The 17302-nt window shown below is 39.7% G+C and overlaps 1 protein-coding gene across 1 annotated transcript; it reads right to left on the bottom strand.

The window, feature by feature from the left end:
• Positions 1–5030: 5030 nt before the first annotated feature.
• Positions 5031–16008, bottom strand: ZNF652 (zinc finger protein 652). Its single transcript, XM_026071815.1, has 5 exons — positions 14861–16008; positions 10598–10745; positions 10164–10279; positions 8465–8609; positions 5031–8003 (listed from the first exon to the last, which is right to left on the bottom strand). The coding sequence occupies exons 1-5, from the start codon at positions 15767–15769 to the stop codon at positions 7489–7491; spliced, it is 1833 nt and encodes a 610-aa protein (XP_025927600.1). The 5' UTR covers positions 15770–16008; the 3' UTR covers positions 5031–7488.
• Positions 16009–17302: the final 1294 nt, after the last annotated feature.

The raw sequence follows: 17302 nt of genomic DNA, 5'->3' as shown, positions 1-17302 counted from the left end.
ACAGCACACCTCAAAACTAAGGCATCAAATAATACATCTCCAGTGCTACCCGAAAGAGTTAAAAGGATGCATTTAACAACATACAGTTACAAATTAAGTTTAAAGTTTAAGTTTAGGTTTAAACTGCAATTGTGTTGGGAAAAAACACTGCGACAGCCTGCACTTGTTTGGAAAAGCACAAGTGCCTTTCCGAGCTCTGCCCGCTAGACGTTGTTTCCAGCTGGGCCATGGTAAACAGCAAGGAGACAAAATCCCTGCTCTCACGATGGCTTCATTTCTGTACTTTCCACTCCAAAACAGCAAGAAAATGCAATTTGCTTGCAGCTATCTCACCTCAAGTACCTTTTGCTTTCCTTTTCCCACCAAGCCTTTACTCTTCCACAGTCTGTTCGTAAGTGATCGAATGAACAACACCAAAAATTAAACCAAAACAGCAGCAACCTTCTGTATTACTCAGTGACACACCGGGATTTATCCCTGCACTTCTAATGAACTCAGTCTGTGTGTCCAGCAGGATCAATAGCTGGCTTCTCTTTAGGTGCAATCATTTTAGCAGTGCTAACTCTGAACAAACTAAATACGTGCATATCTTTAAACCGCTTGTTAGAGTTAGTCTTCCCCCAGTGTCTCTTCTCATCTCCAAGGGCATTGGTTCAGCAGCATATCAGAAAATCAATCAATCCTCCTGTACACAAAAGGGTAGGGGTATTTCCCCACTAACTTTTAAGCTAATTTCATTATTGGTCAATTCAGCTTAAAAGGCTTCAATGACCCATTAGGAAACCAGACACCAACTTCAAGCAAAATTAGACATCTAGCTTATTGAGAAGACATCCCAAACTGATCTGTTTCAGTGTTTTTACAGATTTCACCTTTGTGCAGAAACAAGAGTAGAAACATCTAAGGGAACTATGCAATCACTATATAGGTTGGCTAAAAATAAACAGTACCAACACTGTTCAGCGCTCTTTAAGTGAAAGATAATAATTAACATCAATATATCACTTCGACAGGGGCTTTCAGTCTGCTTCTGCACTCTGCCCAGAACTTTGACAGGTTTTTCAGAAAAGGGAATTCAAACAAAATGTGAAGAAGAGTACTGTTTCCTTTTTGGTGGAAAAAATTATGCAATTTCTTGGTTTCAAACATGTTTAGACTGTGCTTTATAAGACTCATGATACAGTACATGGTGAAGAACCCTAGATCATGGAAAACAGCGTAAGCAGTAGGCAAGCGTATATGACGGATTATCAGTTTTCATGCTAAATTAGAGGGATCAGTAAGACATGGCTGAAATAATTATTTAGCAATATGATGAAATGAAAGAACAGTCTGCAAACATCTAGATTAACTGTTGTTCTCAGGCAGCTTCATCTGACCATGGTGCCTGTGTACGGAAGATCGCAGCACACTGCTGAAGAGAAGGCCTACATTACAAAATATATTCACTCTGCACACACGTAGGTCACAACTCAGTACCAAGGCAGCTATTCTCAATATTCAAAGAAATTGGAAGATGACAATTCCTAATTCCTTGGCATTTTCAATCTGTAAAAGCAGGTCTCAGAACAAGAAAGCAAGAGGATTTATTTGTGAAATACAGGGACAGGCCAGTTTTTAAAATGGTGAGTAATAATAATAATAATAATAATAAAAAAATCACTAAATCCCTCTCAAATCTTTATCCTCGTTTGAAAAGGCACAGCTAAAGAGACAGAAGAATGCAGCACTGTATGAAAAAAAAGCACCCATGTTTTTTTCCAAGAGCAGAGGGCGCCCCCTGTAATCCGCAGCAAACTTCCTTAGGCACAGGATTAAGCAACAAGTCAACTCAGGCAGAAATTTGGAGGAGGAGAGAATCATGAAATCAATGTTCTCATTTCTTACTCAGAATTATACTTGAATCTTAAAAACTGCAAAATTATCTTGTTGCTACCAGGATTTAAATCTTTTTTTAAAAAAATCTGTGAACTTTAACGTAGATTTTTTTTTTCTAGCRTCTATAGGAAATGCAAATGCTTGCCTTTAACTTCTCTTCCCTTTCAGGTGCATTTTAATTTTTCTGCCATGTCTCTAATATGTATTCGATACATTATGCAACTTATTTTAGCACTGAAAGCGTGCTTAAATCCAAATACAAGATTTACACCTTTCAAGGTCGACAAGACAATACGATTTACCAATGCCAGATTACTTCAAAAACTGCCTTTTACTTTTATCTGCTAAAACAAGGACAGTTACTAATCCAAGTTTAATTCCAGTTTTGGCCACTCTGAAATCTGCACAAGAAATTATCAAGTGCCATTCACACGCACGCCAACCCTGGGAAAAAGTGGGCTCCTTCTTCCCCACCTGTGCCTTTTAAAGAGCACCCGCTCTGTGAATTGCTAGGAAAGAGCACTCTACAAAAGAAAACATAAGGCTACATAGTACAAAAGTGTTTTCAGATACCAGTAAAATAACCGTTATGCTACTAGACAAACTCATTTGATGGAAGCTGGCAAGCGACATGCCATGAAAGACTGCTGAAATCTTAATGTGCATGTCAAAACTTGCACAGTGACACTTCTGCTTTCAAATTTAAACTGTGAAAGAGTGAAACCATTTTATAGTCATTAATTTTCAACGTACCTTCCCTCTGCTCTTGAAACCCTTGATGATTTAATATATAAGCAGTCTAGAGAGGTGTGGTATTCATCAGTTCTGAACAACTGACAAGGTTGGATCTAATGATATTAATTTCTGAAATGCCAAATGGCAGTTTCAAATTGTTAAAGAAATGCCTGATAAAGTTATTGATAATTATTCAATAGAGTATCCAGTGTTTTCAACGTAACAACAGCATCCTTCAAAAATATGTGACATTGTCCATAGCAAGCATGCATACCTCCTCTCCAGACTCTTCCAACCAGGATGCAGAAGATCACATCCAGGTTCAAACTCCATATGTGTTGTTTTCTGCTTAGCATTACATTTTATGCCAAATTAAAAAAAWATATATATATATGCCCATTAAAAAAAAATAATCATCGGACTGTAAGGACAGAGATCTGGAAGACTTTTATAGTCACTACTGAAAAACAGTAGAGCTCAAAGTTCAGAAGTAGATGAGATAAAAGAACAAAGTCATGTTTTCCATTAAGGATCACTCGCATCTTAATTACACTGTATTATACACTAGGCTGGAAAAACTGCATCAGTTCAGTTTGTTATGAAAATGGGCAAGCATTTATTTAATTCACCTCAATCATCTGTCAGGTAGCCATGTCTCCCAGGTTAAAAACCCCAAACCAACACTAAGAACAGAAACTTAATTCATCTTCTATTTACAAGTGAGATGTTCCTTATTATTGGGTAAAAAGTCTTGTTGAGCCGTACATCATGTGTTCTTTTAAAATACTGATAGTCAATAGAAATATGAAATCATAAAATAAACATTTAAACATTTTATGACCCTGAGCTCAAGTCCCAAGAGCGAAAAAAGTTTCACATTATTAATGTAGTGTTCTTGAGTGCCTCACTGCAAGTTGCATATCGTTTTATCATTTTCTCAAAGGCACATTACCAATATGCTTTGCAAATAATAATCAAACCAAAAAGTGTCAATGCAGCAATATCTTTACAAGCATAGAAACAGCTTTGCACAAACAGCATAGCTCAAACTCCTAAAAAATGGTGCACGACCCCACTGGTGATCACACCATTGGTCATAACAACACAAAGAAATAGGCAGCAAATTAAATTTATTACAAAAATACTAATCTTCTTAGCTCAGAGTTAAACTTGTTCTTTCACTTACTTGGCTAAAACAGACAAACTGTCAAAGGGAAGCACTGTCTTTTAGACTGCATACCCTGAGCTTTACCTCCTCTTCTCTTCAATAAATAGAAAATAGCTATTACATGCTCAACAGACACAACAGGGCAAAGACAAAAACATCCAGATGAACTGGATTGTTGAGATATGAACTAATTTCCCAATGATAAGAGCCTAAGTTCAGCTTAAAGCACTCTTTCAAAAGCCATAATTTAACATGTGGTTCAGAACCCAAGACGGGTGGTAGGAACTTCTGATGTGCGCAACAACACAAATTAGGGCATCTAAGCAGCATCTTAGATGTGTGAGTAGGAGAGTCAATAATTCAGACAGGTATGACAATATAAAACAAATAACCACCACACCTTTATCCAGAAAGATAACTCAGTCTAAGATAATACACTGAATAAACAAACTCACACAGCTAATGCCTTTAGAAAGGGTAACTCGCTGTCCCTATGGCAAGCAGTTTAAACTTCTCCAGAAAAGATGCTGTCCTTTTATTGCTAGTCTTAGAGTGCCAGTCTCTCAATTACAGCATTAATTCTGTTGAGTTTTCCCCTTTAAAAAAAATGCAACTGTAAGAATTCAGTAGAATTTTGCCTTAGGCTGTAGGATGTTTTAGAAGAAAAGAAAAAAAAAMCAGAGAAATTAGCCCCACTTYCCAGAAACGTTCAAATCAAACCCACAGTTGGTATAGTTTGTCTTTGCTTTCTTCGAAGGAAACATTTTAGCAACACAAACTAACCCCTTATTGTACTAACAAAATACATTAAAGCTAATACATTATGCTCAGCTTGCCAACATAAGCAAAAATATTAAACACACTTCAATATATTTCTTAGTGTTGTGCAAAGCCTTCAGAGGTGTGCGTACCGATGCAAACTTGTTAAGTGGAAGTGAGAAGCCACAGCGAATCTCAGCCTTGAATTTTCTGACTTTTGCAATATCCATTTTCCTTTTTTGCTGAAATATGTACTTTTAAAATATAACACTGTAACACTTGGAGACCACTATGTCAGATTTCAATATGCTTGTCCTAGATTAACATGAGAATCTGTTGACATCATGTCACATTATGACAGACTGTTAAGCTGGTTAAATAGTTTCATCTTCTTCCGCAGAAGGGAAGTTTGTAAGTCTCGGAAGAAAAAAAAAAAATTACAAGGTGTATCATTGCTATGAACTAAATAATAAACAAAAACTGTCTCAGCTTTTAGAATTCTGAATAGCAGCCTAATACTGTAAATTTATTGAGAAGAAATCATTTTGCAAAACTGGAATACAATCGATTTACCAAGATTTTCTTTTAGCATTTAAAAATCATTTAATAACAGGCCTGACCATAAAATAGTGGCACAACAGAAACGTAGGTTGCAAACGTGATGTGGAATGCATAGAACCTCCAGGGCGGACCAGCCACAGTAAATACAACAGTTGTAATTATGAGTGTAAATTCATTTTCATAACTGATTTTTTCTTCTAGAAGATAAGAGGGTGTATATAAATACTATAGAGAAAACATTTAAAAAACACATTGTTTTATTTTTCGGAAATGCTGGAAGGGGTTTCAGCTCAGTCAAAAAAGAGTAGGTTTGTTGGGCCAAAATTGCCCATTCTGGTTCCTAAAGTTTCCTATGCTTTTTATGAAAAAACATCATCAATGATTAGGTGGTAGAAATGCTGAAAAACATCAATTAAGGAGCTAATTCTCAGACAGAGGACATGGTGTTTCAAAACACAGTGCTTAACAGCATTAACCTTGAGGAAGTAACACTAGGAAGAGTTCCCACCATTTCTGCTATCTTGAAGACTGAAAGAAATTAATCCCATTAGCCATAAAACCCCAGTTCATTAATAAGCAGAATGGTAAATCAAACATCTGCCTATGAGGATCTCTGGATGTATAGTTTGGTGGGATTTAATTTAAAAAGCAGCAGAGAAAAGTAGGAATTTTAAGGAAAAGAGGACTTACAGTACATTGCCTTGGGTCTCTCTCTTCATTGAAGGTGGCAACAGTTACCTAGATTGCATAATGCTGCTATATTTAGTTTTAGTCGAAGAGAAATACAAACCTGAAAAATAACAGCTACTTACTGGTTAAAACAGATACATTTGGCATTCCAGCCCACCATCCCTGCACTAAACTTGTCATTTACCCCTCATTGCCTCCCAGGATTATGAAACAGTGACATGCCTACAATTCAAAGTTTCCTACCCTACAACTGTAAAATTTAGATTTGCCAAAGTATGACTACGACCCCTAGAAATCATCCCATAATTTTATGCACATTACATTTATGGGATAGAGCTTCACACGGTACATACAGTGCTATCAGCATTTTCTTAACAACGCAACTGAAACACCATTGTCTCATTCAAACTTTTCTTCTCACTCTTACAATCAACCAGTCAGAAACACCACATTTATGATCTCACTTAATTCCCCTCTCCTAACAACTCCAGGAATTCCAATAAGCAATTTGAAGAGCAGCACTTGATATGATCCCCAACTTAAAAATCATACCATGAAAAGCCATTAAACCCGGCTCTCCTCCACAAACAGAAAAGATGCTTGGCTGACTTGAGATAGTTTATTTTCTCTCTGCTGTCAGATCTCTTGTTAACTCGTGAGTTTTGATTCATGAGCCAGTGGGTCCCTACAGCTAAGGAGCTCCCTTTCTAGCCCACCTCATACCTCACTCCAACCGAACTAAACAGACCTTGTGGGGGAGGAATACAGTATCTCAACACCTTTGTCCGATAAGCTTAAGAGACACTGCGAAAAGGGAAATGTAAGGTTAAAAAAAAAAAGCCATACTAAAATAAATTACGTAAAGTTCTGAAATCAATATCACTTTTGAGGCAACCTTTCCAGAGACCTCTTGGGTTCCTTCCTTCTCTGAAGCACCTTTTAAGTTGTATGGTTGTAAGAATAACTTTAACTATAGAAGCTATATGCATCTTTTAAGAATCACATTTTGATGATTATAAAAATTTATCTATTATACAACATAGGTCCAGCTACACTGAAAAAATTACACCGCTTATTGAAATACATTTCATTTTAGAAACAGACTACTAAATAGGTCTATACAAAAAACTCTAAAATAATTTCTGTAGTAAAATAAAGAGTGTGTTAGGAGAGCTACACAAACAAGAAATTTTTTTGTCTTTCTCTATAATGCTCAAATATACTGTGATACGTGGCTGGCTCACTCCATAGCCGGCACCAAAAGCTGAAAAGAATTCATTACGATACACAGTGATACAATTAATGCTCTGTATTAATCTCACAGCCTTTCCGATTAGTACAAAGAAAACCAGGCCTATCTCCTCTTTGAGGAGAAGTCCAGGATATAAAAGCAAGCATACCTCATCAGCTGATATGAAATTATAAAATTCCACAAGTCTCAGTATCTGAAATTTATAAAAGTCACCAGTAAAACGCAAGCAAATTGGGTTTAAGTCCTGTTGGTTCYCAGGTTCAAATGACCACTGCTGATCCAAAACAGAATTTCCTTGTTTGTTAATTGATTCAAGGGAAAATCAGGACTGTCTGCTGGGGCTAACAGAGAGACAAAGATCCTCACCAACTAACCCTCTGTACTTCCACGAGGGCATGTTTCCATGTGCATAAAATGGGAAAATAGCTGGCAGGAAGCAAAGATATTAGTGGTGCTGTGCTGAACTGTTTTTTTCTGCCAGGTGTCGCAGAAAGTTGTCCTCACTCTGGCCTCTGTGATTTAAAGGCTCACTCTTAAAAAGAGCTGGAGGAGGGGGTAAATGAGGAACCGGGGGGACAGGAAGATGATGTGGATGGTGAGGATGAGGATGTAGGTGAAGGTGTGAATATGGATGGGGAATGGGGCGTGGAGGAAGTGTGCTCACTGGGTTCAGGTTGATAGGTGGGGTTGGGGTTGTGGGTGCGTTCACTACAGCAGGGACTGTGGTGGCAGGAGAGGTCGTGGACAGTGGGATCTGGACAGCAGATGACACATTAACGGGGCTGGTAACACGGAAGCACTTCTCCTTGTGTGCCTTGAGCATGTTGGAGAAGCGAAATCGCTGACCGCACACATCACATGGGTAGGGCTTCTCCCCTGTGTGAGTTCTGCGATGTCTCTTCATGTTTGGGCGGCTGGTGAAGCTTTTCCCACAGATTTCACAGATAAAAGGCTTCTCTCCTGCAGAACATGGATACAGCAATCAGTCAGGCACAGAACGTCTGCTAGCAATTACTTCAGCTGTAAGTGGCAAAGTGCATATTACAAAAAGCTACTCTGACAGCTACCTTCAGCCAACAGAGACAGCCGTTCCACAGAAGTCCTCAGTTTTTATGAAATCCTTTCTCACCTTTGGATTTTGAGGCACGAGAAAATTCTGTTATAAGGCTTTTGGCAAGGAGTTCCTTCAAACCAAAATAACAAGGAAGTAAGCCTAACCTCTCATTTTCCCCCCCAGCGTATCACATGACTATAGACAGTCCTTTTGTTGTAACCGTAGGTTAACATATTAGCCTTCCCTTCTGATTTATCTAGGTTGGATAGCAGTTTTGATCACAAGTTCCATGGGAGGTAACACAGATGAAAGCGTAGGCATGTTTTTGTCCCAGAAGTATCTGCACTTTTCTTTGATAAGTTCTTACCAGTGTGTGTTTTCATGTGCTCATCAAAGTACTGTTTCATGTTGAAGTCTTTGCCACACCACTGACACATGAACTGTTTGTGCCCAATGTGGATGCTCATGTGGGAACGCAGCTGGTACTTGTACTGAAACCTCTCATCACAGTTCTGCAACAGACAGACGGTAACCATGATATTCAGGCATCACATGTGAGGAAGCACGGCAGTCGTGGGACAGCATTCAAACGTATTATGTGAAGGAATCAAAGCAATACCTCAATTAGTACATATAAGGACCCTCACACCCTGCAAACATGAAGTTTAAATCATTTAAAAAGAGTAGAATTTGGTCTGTACTAAAAGTTCTGCTGGCACAGGAAACTTGGCAAGGCGTGTGGAACAGTCACAACCTTTAGCTGACATAAGTGTTAGCAAAACCCTGGTAGAAACGCAGTTATGTCAATGGAAGAGTGCTTCTGTTGGCTTAAGGTATCACTTGGAGGTTTTGCAGCTTCGACGGCAATCTCTGCTGGACTATGGTGCGCGTCCACTAGAGGACTCTGCTTGCACAGCAAAACCGACAGCAGCTCTAATGCAGGCTTGTTTTTCTGAAAGCCCGTCTGTTTTCCAGCTATTATCTACTGGTTTAACATGAAGTAATTTCTCTCCCTACAGGTCTTATCTCCAAGACTATTGTGGCTGCAACGCTGCCGTTACTACTACGTGTCCTGCAGCAGTTGTGCTCTGCTCCTTGGAGAGGGTGAGCCACCAGAGCTGCTGTGGAAACAGGAAGGGCTCTGCACCAAGGCCTGCCTCCGTCATGTGATAGCCCCCAAGCATCCCCATCACATGACTGAGACATTCTCTGCCCCAGACATATGACTGGATAAGTTCATCCCATACAGTCTCTTTCCCTGGAACAAGCATATAACTACAAATCAGAAACACTCAGGAATGCACTAGTGAGATACTCCCCCTTCCCAACACAAACGGACTATAAGAAACCTCAGTTTAGAGTACTATCTTATACCTCAAGAAGGTAATCTTCTAAAAGATGATAAAACAGAACTTTAAACCACTTTGCAATAATCACTAATATGACAGATGACTATCCTCTCACACACTCTATAAGAGGCAGCCTTTACAGCATACCTCATACTGTCTCTGAACTACTGTAGAGGAAGTAAACAACGTTCTTGCAAAAGTCTGATCTTCAGACTCAAGCCTGTGAGATTTGGTTTGTAGGACTTCAATGTTTTGTCTTTCTCCATCTGTGAAGAGTGTGAGAGAATTTCTCCCCTCTTCCATTTTTCTCTCCTCCTTTTAACACTCCCAGCAGCACTGATAAACTCTGCTCTTTCCTCTGTTTTTGTATGAGGAGACACAGACACAAATCAAAATGCTTGTTTCTATTCATTCTAGGTTTCAGGAAAGGGAGATGGCTTTTCTCTTGTTCTCCCCTGTTAACTTAAGAAATCATCGCCTGTCTGCCCATAGTTTTTCCCACAAGTGAAAAATCAAGCAGTAATTTATTTCCACTGTTGCCAGCTCTATTTGCCTCAAGCCACCAGGCAGGAGGGGAAGGATTACCCTAATTTGTACAACATTACTGGCTTTGCTATGGACACCGACAGAGAACGTATATGCCTACTGACAGCGTTACTAATTCCATATCTTATGCTACCATATCCAAATCTTTTAATTTAAAAATTGCTGCCTCACCTCACATCTGAAAGGTTTTTCTCCAGAATGCTGTAGGGAATGTACTTTGAGAGACATACTGCGTTTGAATGATTTTCCACAGGTTTCACATGTAAATGGCATGTCCTTTGTATGTGCTGCAACAAAACATTACATTAGAGAAGAGTTACTAAAACGTCAACAGTTCTTCATCCAGAATTCTTTCTGGAATACAGAGCAGTAAAATGATCAGAACTGTACAGCTTTTGCATGTATATACATATGTACACACATACACATATATACTTTGCTTGCTGTCGGTAATACAAACTTGAACTTTTAGCTACAGCTAAAGCTCAGATGACTCAGTTTGCCTTTTTTTTCCCCTCTGTTCTCCAAAAACAGCAATTAAGAGTTAAGAACCATATAGACAAATTGTGAGGCAGAACCAACAGAAGCACCAATCAATAACTCACCAACCATATGTTTCCGCACGTGGGCCATGGTGTAGAACTTCTTTTCGCAAATCTCACAGGAGAATTTCTTTTCTGCGTATCCGTGGACAATCTTGATATGTTCATGGAGGGACCAGAGCTTCTTGAATGACTTATTACAGGAAACGCACTGAATGAATGGGACAAACACAAGGAAGTTTAAAAATTAGAAAGACTCAGTAATTCGAGTTTGTGGAGTTAAGCCACGCATTTTCCTCTTGCATAACAAAAAGAAACCCAAAACAAGTCAACATGCTGTATACTTTATCAGACTGTACTTCAGCTTACATTTACTGTTTTACAGTTGAAACATACACCAAGCAAAGCCTACAATACAAATCAGGTAGGATTAGAGAGTGTGTTAGCACGCTGCATTTTTTTGCCACCTGCCAAAGTCTGAAGAGCACCACAGCTATTGCACTAACCTATTTCCAAAACACAACAGCAAGCATAGCTGAATGCAGCCTCCAGGGAGCTCAACTGCAAGTCCCAACACAGGAGAAAAAAAGACTCCACTGGCACTGAGGCTGCTGGTAATCCAAACCCCTGGCTGTGGGAAGAAGCCGGTCAACAGAGGCTGAGGAGGCCAACACCACCAAGCTTCCTTGAGACCCAACTGCGTGTCCAGCCCTGTCTTTCTCAGGAGCTCTCTGACCCCTGGAAGACCAGGTGTAACAACCTGTAAACTAGCCAAAGCTCTCCCATTCGTTTGGCTCTGTATGGAAGACAGCTTCCATCTCACAGCTCTTGACCACGCGGTGACTCTAGTACACAGTTCATACAGCWAAGCAAGTTTCTTTCATGTTCTGACTCTTCATTTATACATATCAGTAGCAGTGAAGATTTAAAATGACCATATGCAAACCATGTTTTAATCTCATCCCACAACTACTGTGAAGTGTCCAGAAAGTCAGCGATTAGCAGGATCCACAGGCTTTCACACACCTCTTATTTTCAATAGTTCTTGCTACAGACTTTATTAAAATCCTTGTACAATTCTGAAAATTCCAGAATAAACTTAGTTGTGAAACTTGATAGGAGCAGTATATGTGAGGATACCAAGTCATTTTTATCTTTGAAGTGAAGAGGTAGGAACTGTGATTTGCTGTTTTTTGCTGGCTGTTGAGATGTTTTGGGTTTTTTTTGGTACATCTCCACTTTTCTGCCTGTCAATTACCCTCCTCTCCCAAAGTAAGGACAGCTATATGTCGTTCACTGCAGATTTAGCAAATACTATGCCTTCCATCAACTTGAGCTGTTCCTTCTCTGCACAGGCAAGTTATGTTGTTTCCACAATGCTCCCAATCTCTGCAGGCCTGGAAACTCTGGTACACTACTCACCATGCTGACTCCAAGGAGATCCTTTGCCTTTGAAAGTACCTACTTGGAGACGTGTCAGGAACAAACTGTAGTCCATGGGGAAAAAACCTTAGAGAGTGAAGTAATGCTAAGAAATGATCAAAAATCCTTTGATTTAAGGTTAACTGAGCCCTTGAAACAGTCAGTCTACAATTTCATTTATGATCACCAGCAGCAAGTAGTCTAGATCGCTAGTATTAAGAGCTATTACAAAGAGAGTCTAACAAAACAACACAAACTCTGTGAAGGTGCTAATTTTGAAAGGATGCAAAACAGAAAAAAGAATTTATCTGGAAAAATAGATATAGCCCATCATTTAGACAAAAAAAAAGAAGAAAAAAAAAGGTTTCCATCTGAGAAGAGCCAAACGTGTTTATCAGCTCAATTACCACCTACATAATGAAACCATTCAGGATTTTTCTAGACAAAGCTCCATATCCCCACTGACATATTAAACTCTATATTAATGTAAAACTTTCATATCCCCCTTACTCCTTTCACCAAAAGCAAAATAAATAAATAAATAAATAAGATTGCAGGCAACTGTAAAACACATTCTGAATGTTAGGACAGACAAAAACAATTGTTGAATATATGCTTATAAAGAGAACTTGAGGATGACTAGCAGTGCTTCTGGCACTAGAAATATTTGGGAGAATTTCTGGATCTGATGCTTCTGGTACTAGATATAATTTCTTCTTTTCCTATTACTTTTGGACAATGGAATGTAAGGGATTACCTACAGCATGTATTTCTGCTCTAGTATAGTAACATCAGCACAGTCAGTGTAGCTATGTCACTCCACTTTAATGCAGAACTTTCCTTGTTTTACTGAAATATATATGCCTATAGCATACAGAAAACTCTTTTTTAAGTTTTCTGCTTGTACAGCCATTACTTAGCAGACTCTAGGTCTCTAACTAGAGTCTAGAAGAACTACAATAACAGAAACTAGTTAATGTACATGAATATAAAATGCTGTGCACCCAGATATATCATGCTGGCAACAGAAATTTCACACTGTGGCAGCCATCCAGGTACTAAGCACAGACAAGGCTTGTATTTCATTCACATTTCACCCCCCCCCCCCGACTTTCTTTGCAACAGGCCTTTAGTGAAATCTTTTATTCTGAAACACTAGGTGCAGTCATCTATTTACCACCTAACTCAAAGCTAGCTTGGGGCTCTGCAGTGCTCTTTAATGAACAGTGCAGATGCACAGCAAGTCTCACTGGAGTTGACCGTCAGCAAAATGCAGGATTTAGTTTCTTTGCTCAGTAAGCTGTGCTTACCAATATCAAGTGTCAAAAGACTTATTTATTGATCAGTAACCCCTTAGAAGCATGCGGGTGCAGGGATTACAGATGCTTCTCCATTCTATCACATGTATTCAATCTATTCATAAATTCCTGCTTAATGTCATAAGATACTATGTGGCAAATGAGCCACTTGGATGGCAGGGCATTCCTTAAATGCACATTTAAATGTTCTCTGCCACACTAAAGTTTTGAAATATTTATTTCAACAAGTGCAAGGATATTTTTCAATTCTTTGGCAGAAACTAGGACATACTGGAATGTTTATACATTTTGCTAGCTAARCTCAAGACTCAGTATTTTATACTCCTTTCTTCAACCTTCCTCCTAGGAGCTGAAACCTAGGGAAAAAAAAGTAKAGTGATACACAGAGCTGCATTTGAATTGTACTGCAAAGAAAAATTGCAATAAATATTTCAGCTGTCTCCCACAACAGTAGGAACTGAATACCAATTCAGTTTAGCATTTCAACAATTAAACAAACAAACAAAAAAATCTTAAATCCTTCTTCTGGTAAATCTCATTGGAGAGACAAAAAACTTGTTGCCCTACAATCAGTGAACATTTCAGCTGCACAGAAAGTGAACTCAAGCTGCTTCACCCCAGCAGCGGGATTATTTCAGAAGTAGGTGGCAACACTGTGCCTAGTTTAACAAGGCAACAAAGCACGTTCAAATCGCCAGATAAAACAACAGTGCCCCCAGTTACATGAGAACACAGATGCCTATGAGCAAAGTACAAACCACAGATGAATCAGAAACTCTGAAACTCTTTCCACCACTTACATTTTAAAATGGTTCTATTACAACACAGGCTTCCATTGTTGTATAAAATTAAAAGCCGCAAATCTTCTGCTGAGAAAGACCAGAGACCTTTATACTATCAGTGAGATTTATTGAGCTTTTTCCACTGGGGACAGGGCAGGCTCATGAATGCATTTAGTCCGTGAGTTCATACACTTACATACCCATACATGAACACCACTGTAAATTACTTTGATGTAATTATCCCTATAGGATAAATAAATTGCATTTTAACACACGTTCAGATCCTGACTTCACTAGTTTCTCTCTCACCTGCTTGCCTCTCCAGGATTTTACACCTTTCTGATTCCGACACCAGCAACACATCATAATTTTGATCTCCCTTGAAACTTTACCTRTGGCTGATTTTCAAGACACTGAAACTTTGAACTTTAAAGCTAGTGATAAGCTGCAGGTGCTCAGCACCTGAAGAAATAGGCTTTATCCTGTCAAAGTACTTCACAGCAAATGCACTTGTTTTCAAGGCCAGTTATTCTTGAGTTTGACATATGTTAAATGTAGTTTTTTGTTTTTCCCAACATGTGGTTAAATATTAGAATAACTCTGCTAAAGCAGAAAGCAGTTGTGCACTCTGTTCCCTACAATTCACTTCTTTTGGAAGACACCAAAAAGTGCTGATATGTAGAGACAAGGTCTTGGTCAGAACCTGGTCTGCGTAAGAGATTTCCCCCTCTGAAGTGTCCACTAGCTGTATCCAGGGCACAACAGAAGGTATGGAAATCCGGCAAGCAGGTGAGCAAACCTACCTGGATATTTTTTTCACAGTCTGTTTGCTGGTGAAGGGACAGCTCACTTTCTAGAACAAATTTCTTCCCACATTTGTCGCAGATCTGCATGCGCCTGTGAGTGACGTTCATGTGCTTCTCCAGGTACCAGCGTGTGTTAAACACCCTGGGGCACTTCTCACAGGTTAAAGTCTCCTTCTCTTCACACTTTGATTTCTGCACAGGTGCCTTGGGCTCCTTTGCAGCTTTCTTCTTACGCTTGGGGGGCTCCACACTCTTTCTACGACCCCTTGTAGTTCTGGGTGATGGGGAAGTTGTGGCTGCTGCAGCAGATGCAGCTCTCCTTGTTCTCCTTTGTGCAACACTAACTTTTTCCACTCTTTTCTCTTTTTTCTTCTGCCTCTCATTTTCCTCATCATCATTACTGTCTTCAGTGGCCTCTTCCCCACTGTCACCCTCCTCTTCCTCACTGCTGGTCTTAAGAACAGCAGTCTCTTTGGACTGGGAGGGGACACCCTTCTCCCCTTTTGATACATTTAATGTTTGGTTGTTAAGGTTTACCTCTACTATAATCTGCTCCCTTTTGTAAGTCACTTCATCTTCCTCCTCTTCCTCCTCCTCAGAGTCGTCAGAGTTTTCTCTGTCTTCTTTCACAGCCCGGACCTCTCCTACCGATCTGTTCTCCCTGAAATATGGCTGCTCCTCTCTTTCATGGAGATGCGGTTTACTCATTTTGCTGTCCACCAACACTGAGTAAGGACTTCCTGACTCTCTCTTGTATACTTTGGTGGATAGATCAAGTTCCTGGCTGGCACCATGATAAAACGTGGGTGGCACTTGACCACGGCGACTGTCCTCTTGTGCCATCCCTGCTACATGCGCAGCACAGTTTTCAACCAACTGTTGGCAAGAATTGGCTGTCTGACTCATTTGGGGGGCCCTGATTCATTGAGCACCTTTAATCCCAGAAAACTAAGTAAGCAGCTTTAAATCAGGGTGGGCTGTCAAGACTGATCCCTGTTCCATCTACACAGAATGGACAAAATAGGATTCTCTGCTGGTGTTTAGCACTGACGTGTAGGTCTCAGAATTCTGGTATTATGGCAAGAGCAGAGCAGTAGTAATTATTCTTCTGAAGAAAGTTGTCAACGAACTGTCGAACATTTTATCTACAAAAGACAACACAGAAAACACGGTCAATTAAAAAAAAATAATTAAAATGCTCACCAAATTTTCTGTTTTTAATTTGCACAGCTGAGGTAAAACACAGGATATACTATCTACAAGCTGCATCTGTTGAGGGGGAATTGTCCTGTAGCGTTATTTCAAGCAAAATTGGTAGTAAGGTACAAATACATACACCTTTTCTGTGGACCAGAACCAGTACTAGAATCCTGACATAAGGAAATCAAGGCACGCCGGTCATTTAAAAACGACAACATTCTTCACCTGCCAAAGATCACCACCTGCCTCATCAAGCTGGGCCAAGATGCCAATTTGTGTTTCTCTTGGACTCCCTGGAGCGCTGACGGCCCATAGACTCCGTTCTACCCCATTAGCCCCTCCGTCAAGCAAGGCGCATACCTCCACAGAAACACCTCTGTACCTGCCAGAGAGGGCCCATCCTTACCCAGAAAGCAGGATATATGAAAAAGTTTGTATACCAAACAACATTCCATTAATGTAGATATGCATGAAGAGTTTCARTGAAAACATTTTCAACCTGCGGCACTAAATTAGATTAAGAACAGTGCGTCCACGGCTTGTTTCCACCTCAGAGACTCCTCATACAACCTCTTGATTTAAGGCACTCATTCTTTTGTCTCATTCTCCCTTCCCCCGGCCTCTTATTCCTCAATGCAGCAGCCAAACAATATTACATTTGCCCATCTAAATTTCACTTGCAGTTATCCAAGTTGGAATTTGACCAGGACACTACTACTTCCTCCTGCAAAAAACACCACGTGATCCCTAACGAATACAACTAATCAAACTCTCACATCTATTTTTCACTAGGAGAATTACATTTTAGTAGCACAGTATCAGAACACCAAGCCAAGATTTTTGGCTATGTGGAGCAAGTCAGAAATRCATTGGAGCTGCTGACCAGACAAGATAGTCGGACATAAACCTGCGAGCAGAGGGTGCAGAAGGAGAGAATTAAGTATTAAGAGTAYGAGAAACATCCCATGACTACAGGATAGAGAGAAGGGCCCTAAGAGAGAACGGATGGATCAAGCAGCTAAATATGAAGAAAACCATATCCCCACTACTGGGGCCAAAAAACTTCCTTGAGGTTGAGATTACGACCTTGGGCTAAGTCCAGCAGACAGGTATAAAACACTTTGACTCTGCAGAATCACACAGTGATTTTTMTTCTTCTTCTTCTTGGAGAAGTAACATTAAAAAGCAAACAACTAGAAACAGTATCACAGATTTGCATGATAAATTTCCTTCCATTTC

This window comes from Apteryx rowi, unplaced genomic scaffold, assembly GCF_003343035.1.
Source record: "Apteryx rowi isolate R43461 unplaced genomic scaffold, aptRow1 scaffold_331, whole genome shotgun sequence".
In the NCBI taxonomy this organism is placed as follows: Eukaryota; Metazoa; Chordata; class Aves; order Apterygiformes; family Apterygidae; genus Apteryx; species Apteryx rowi.
This window is presented reverse-complemented; position numbering and strand designations above follow the sequence as displayed.

Coding starts and splice junctions, on each gene's coding strand:
- ZNF652 (XM_026071815.1), bottom strand. CDS start 15,769: ATGAGTCAGACAGCCAATTCTTGCCAACAGTTGGTTGAAAACTGTGCT. Junction 10,280..10,597: donor CGTGCGGAAACATATGGTTG/GTGAGTTATTGA, acceptor GTTTTGTTGCAG/CACATACAAAGGACATGCCA. Junction 8,004..8,464: donor GCACATGAAAACACACACTG/GTAAGAACTTAT, acceptor CATGTTCTGCAG/GAGAGAAGCCTTTTATCTGT.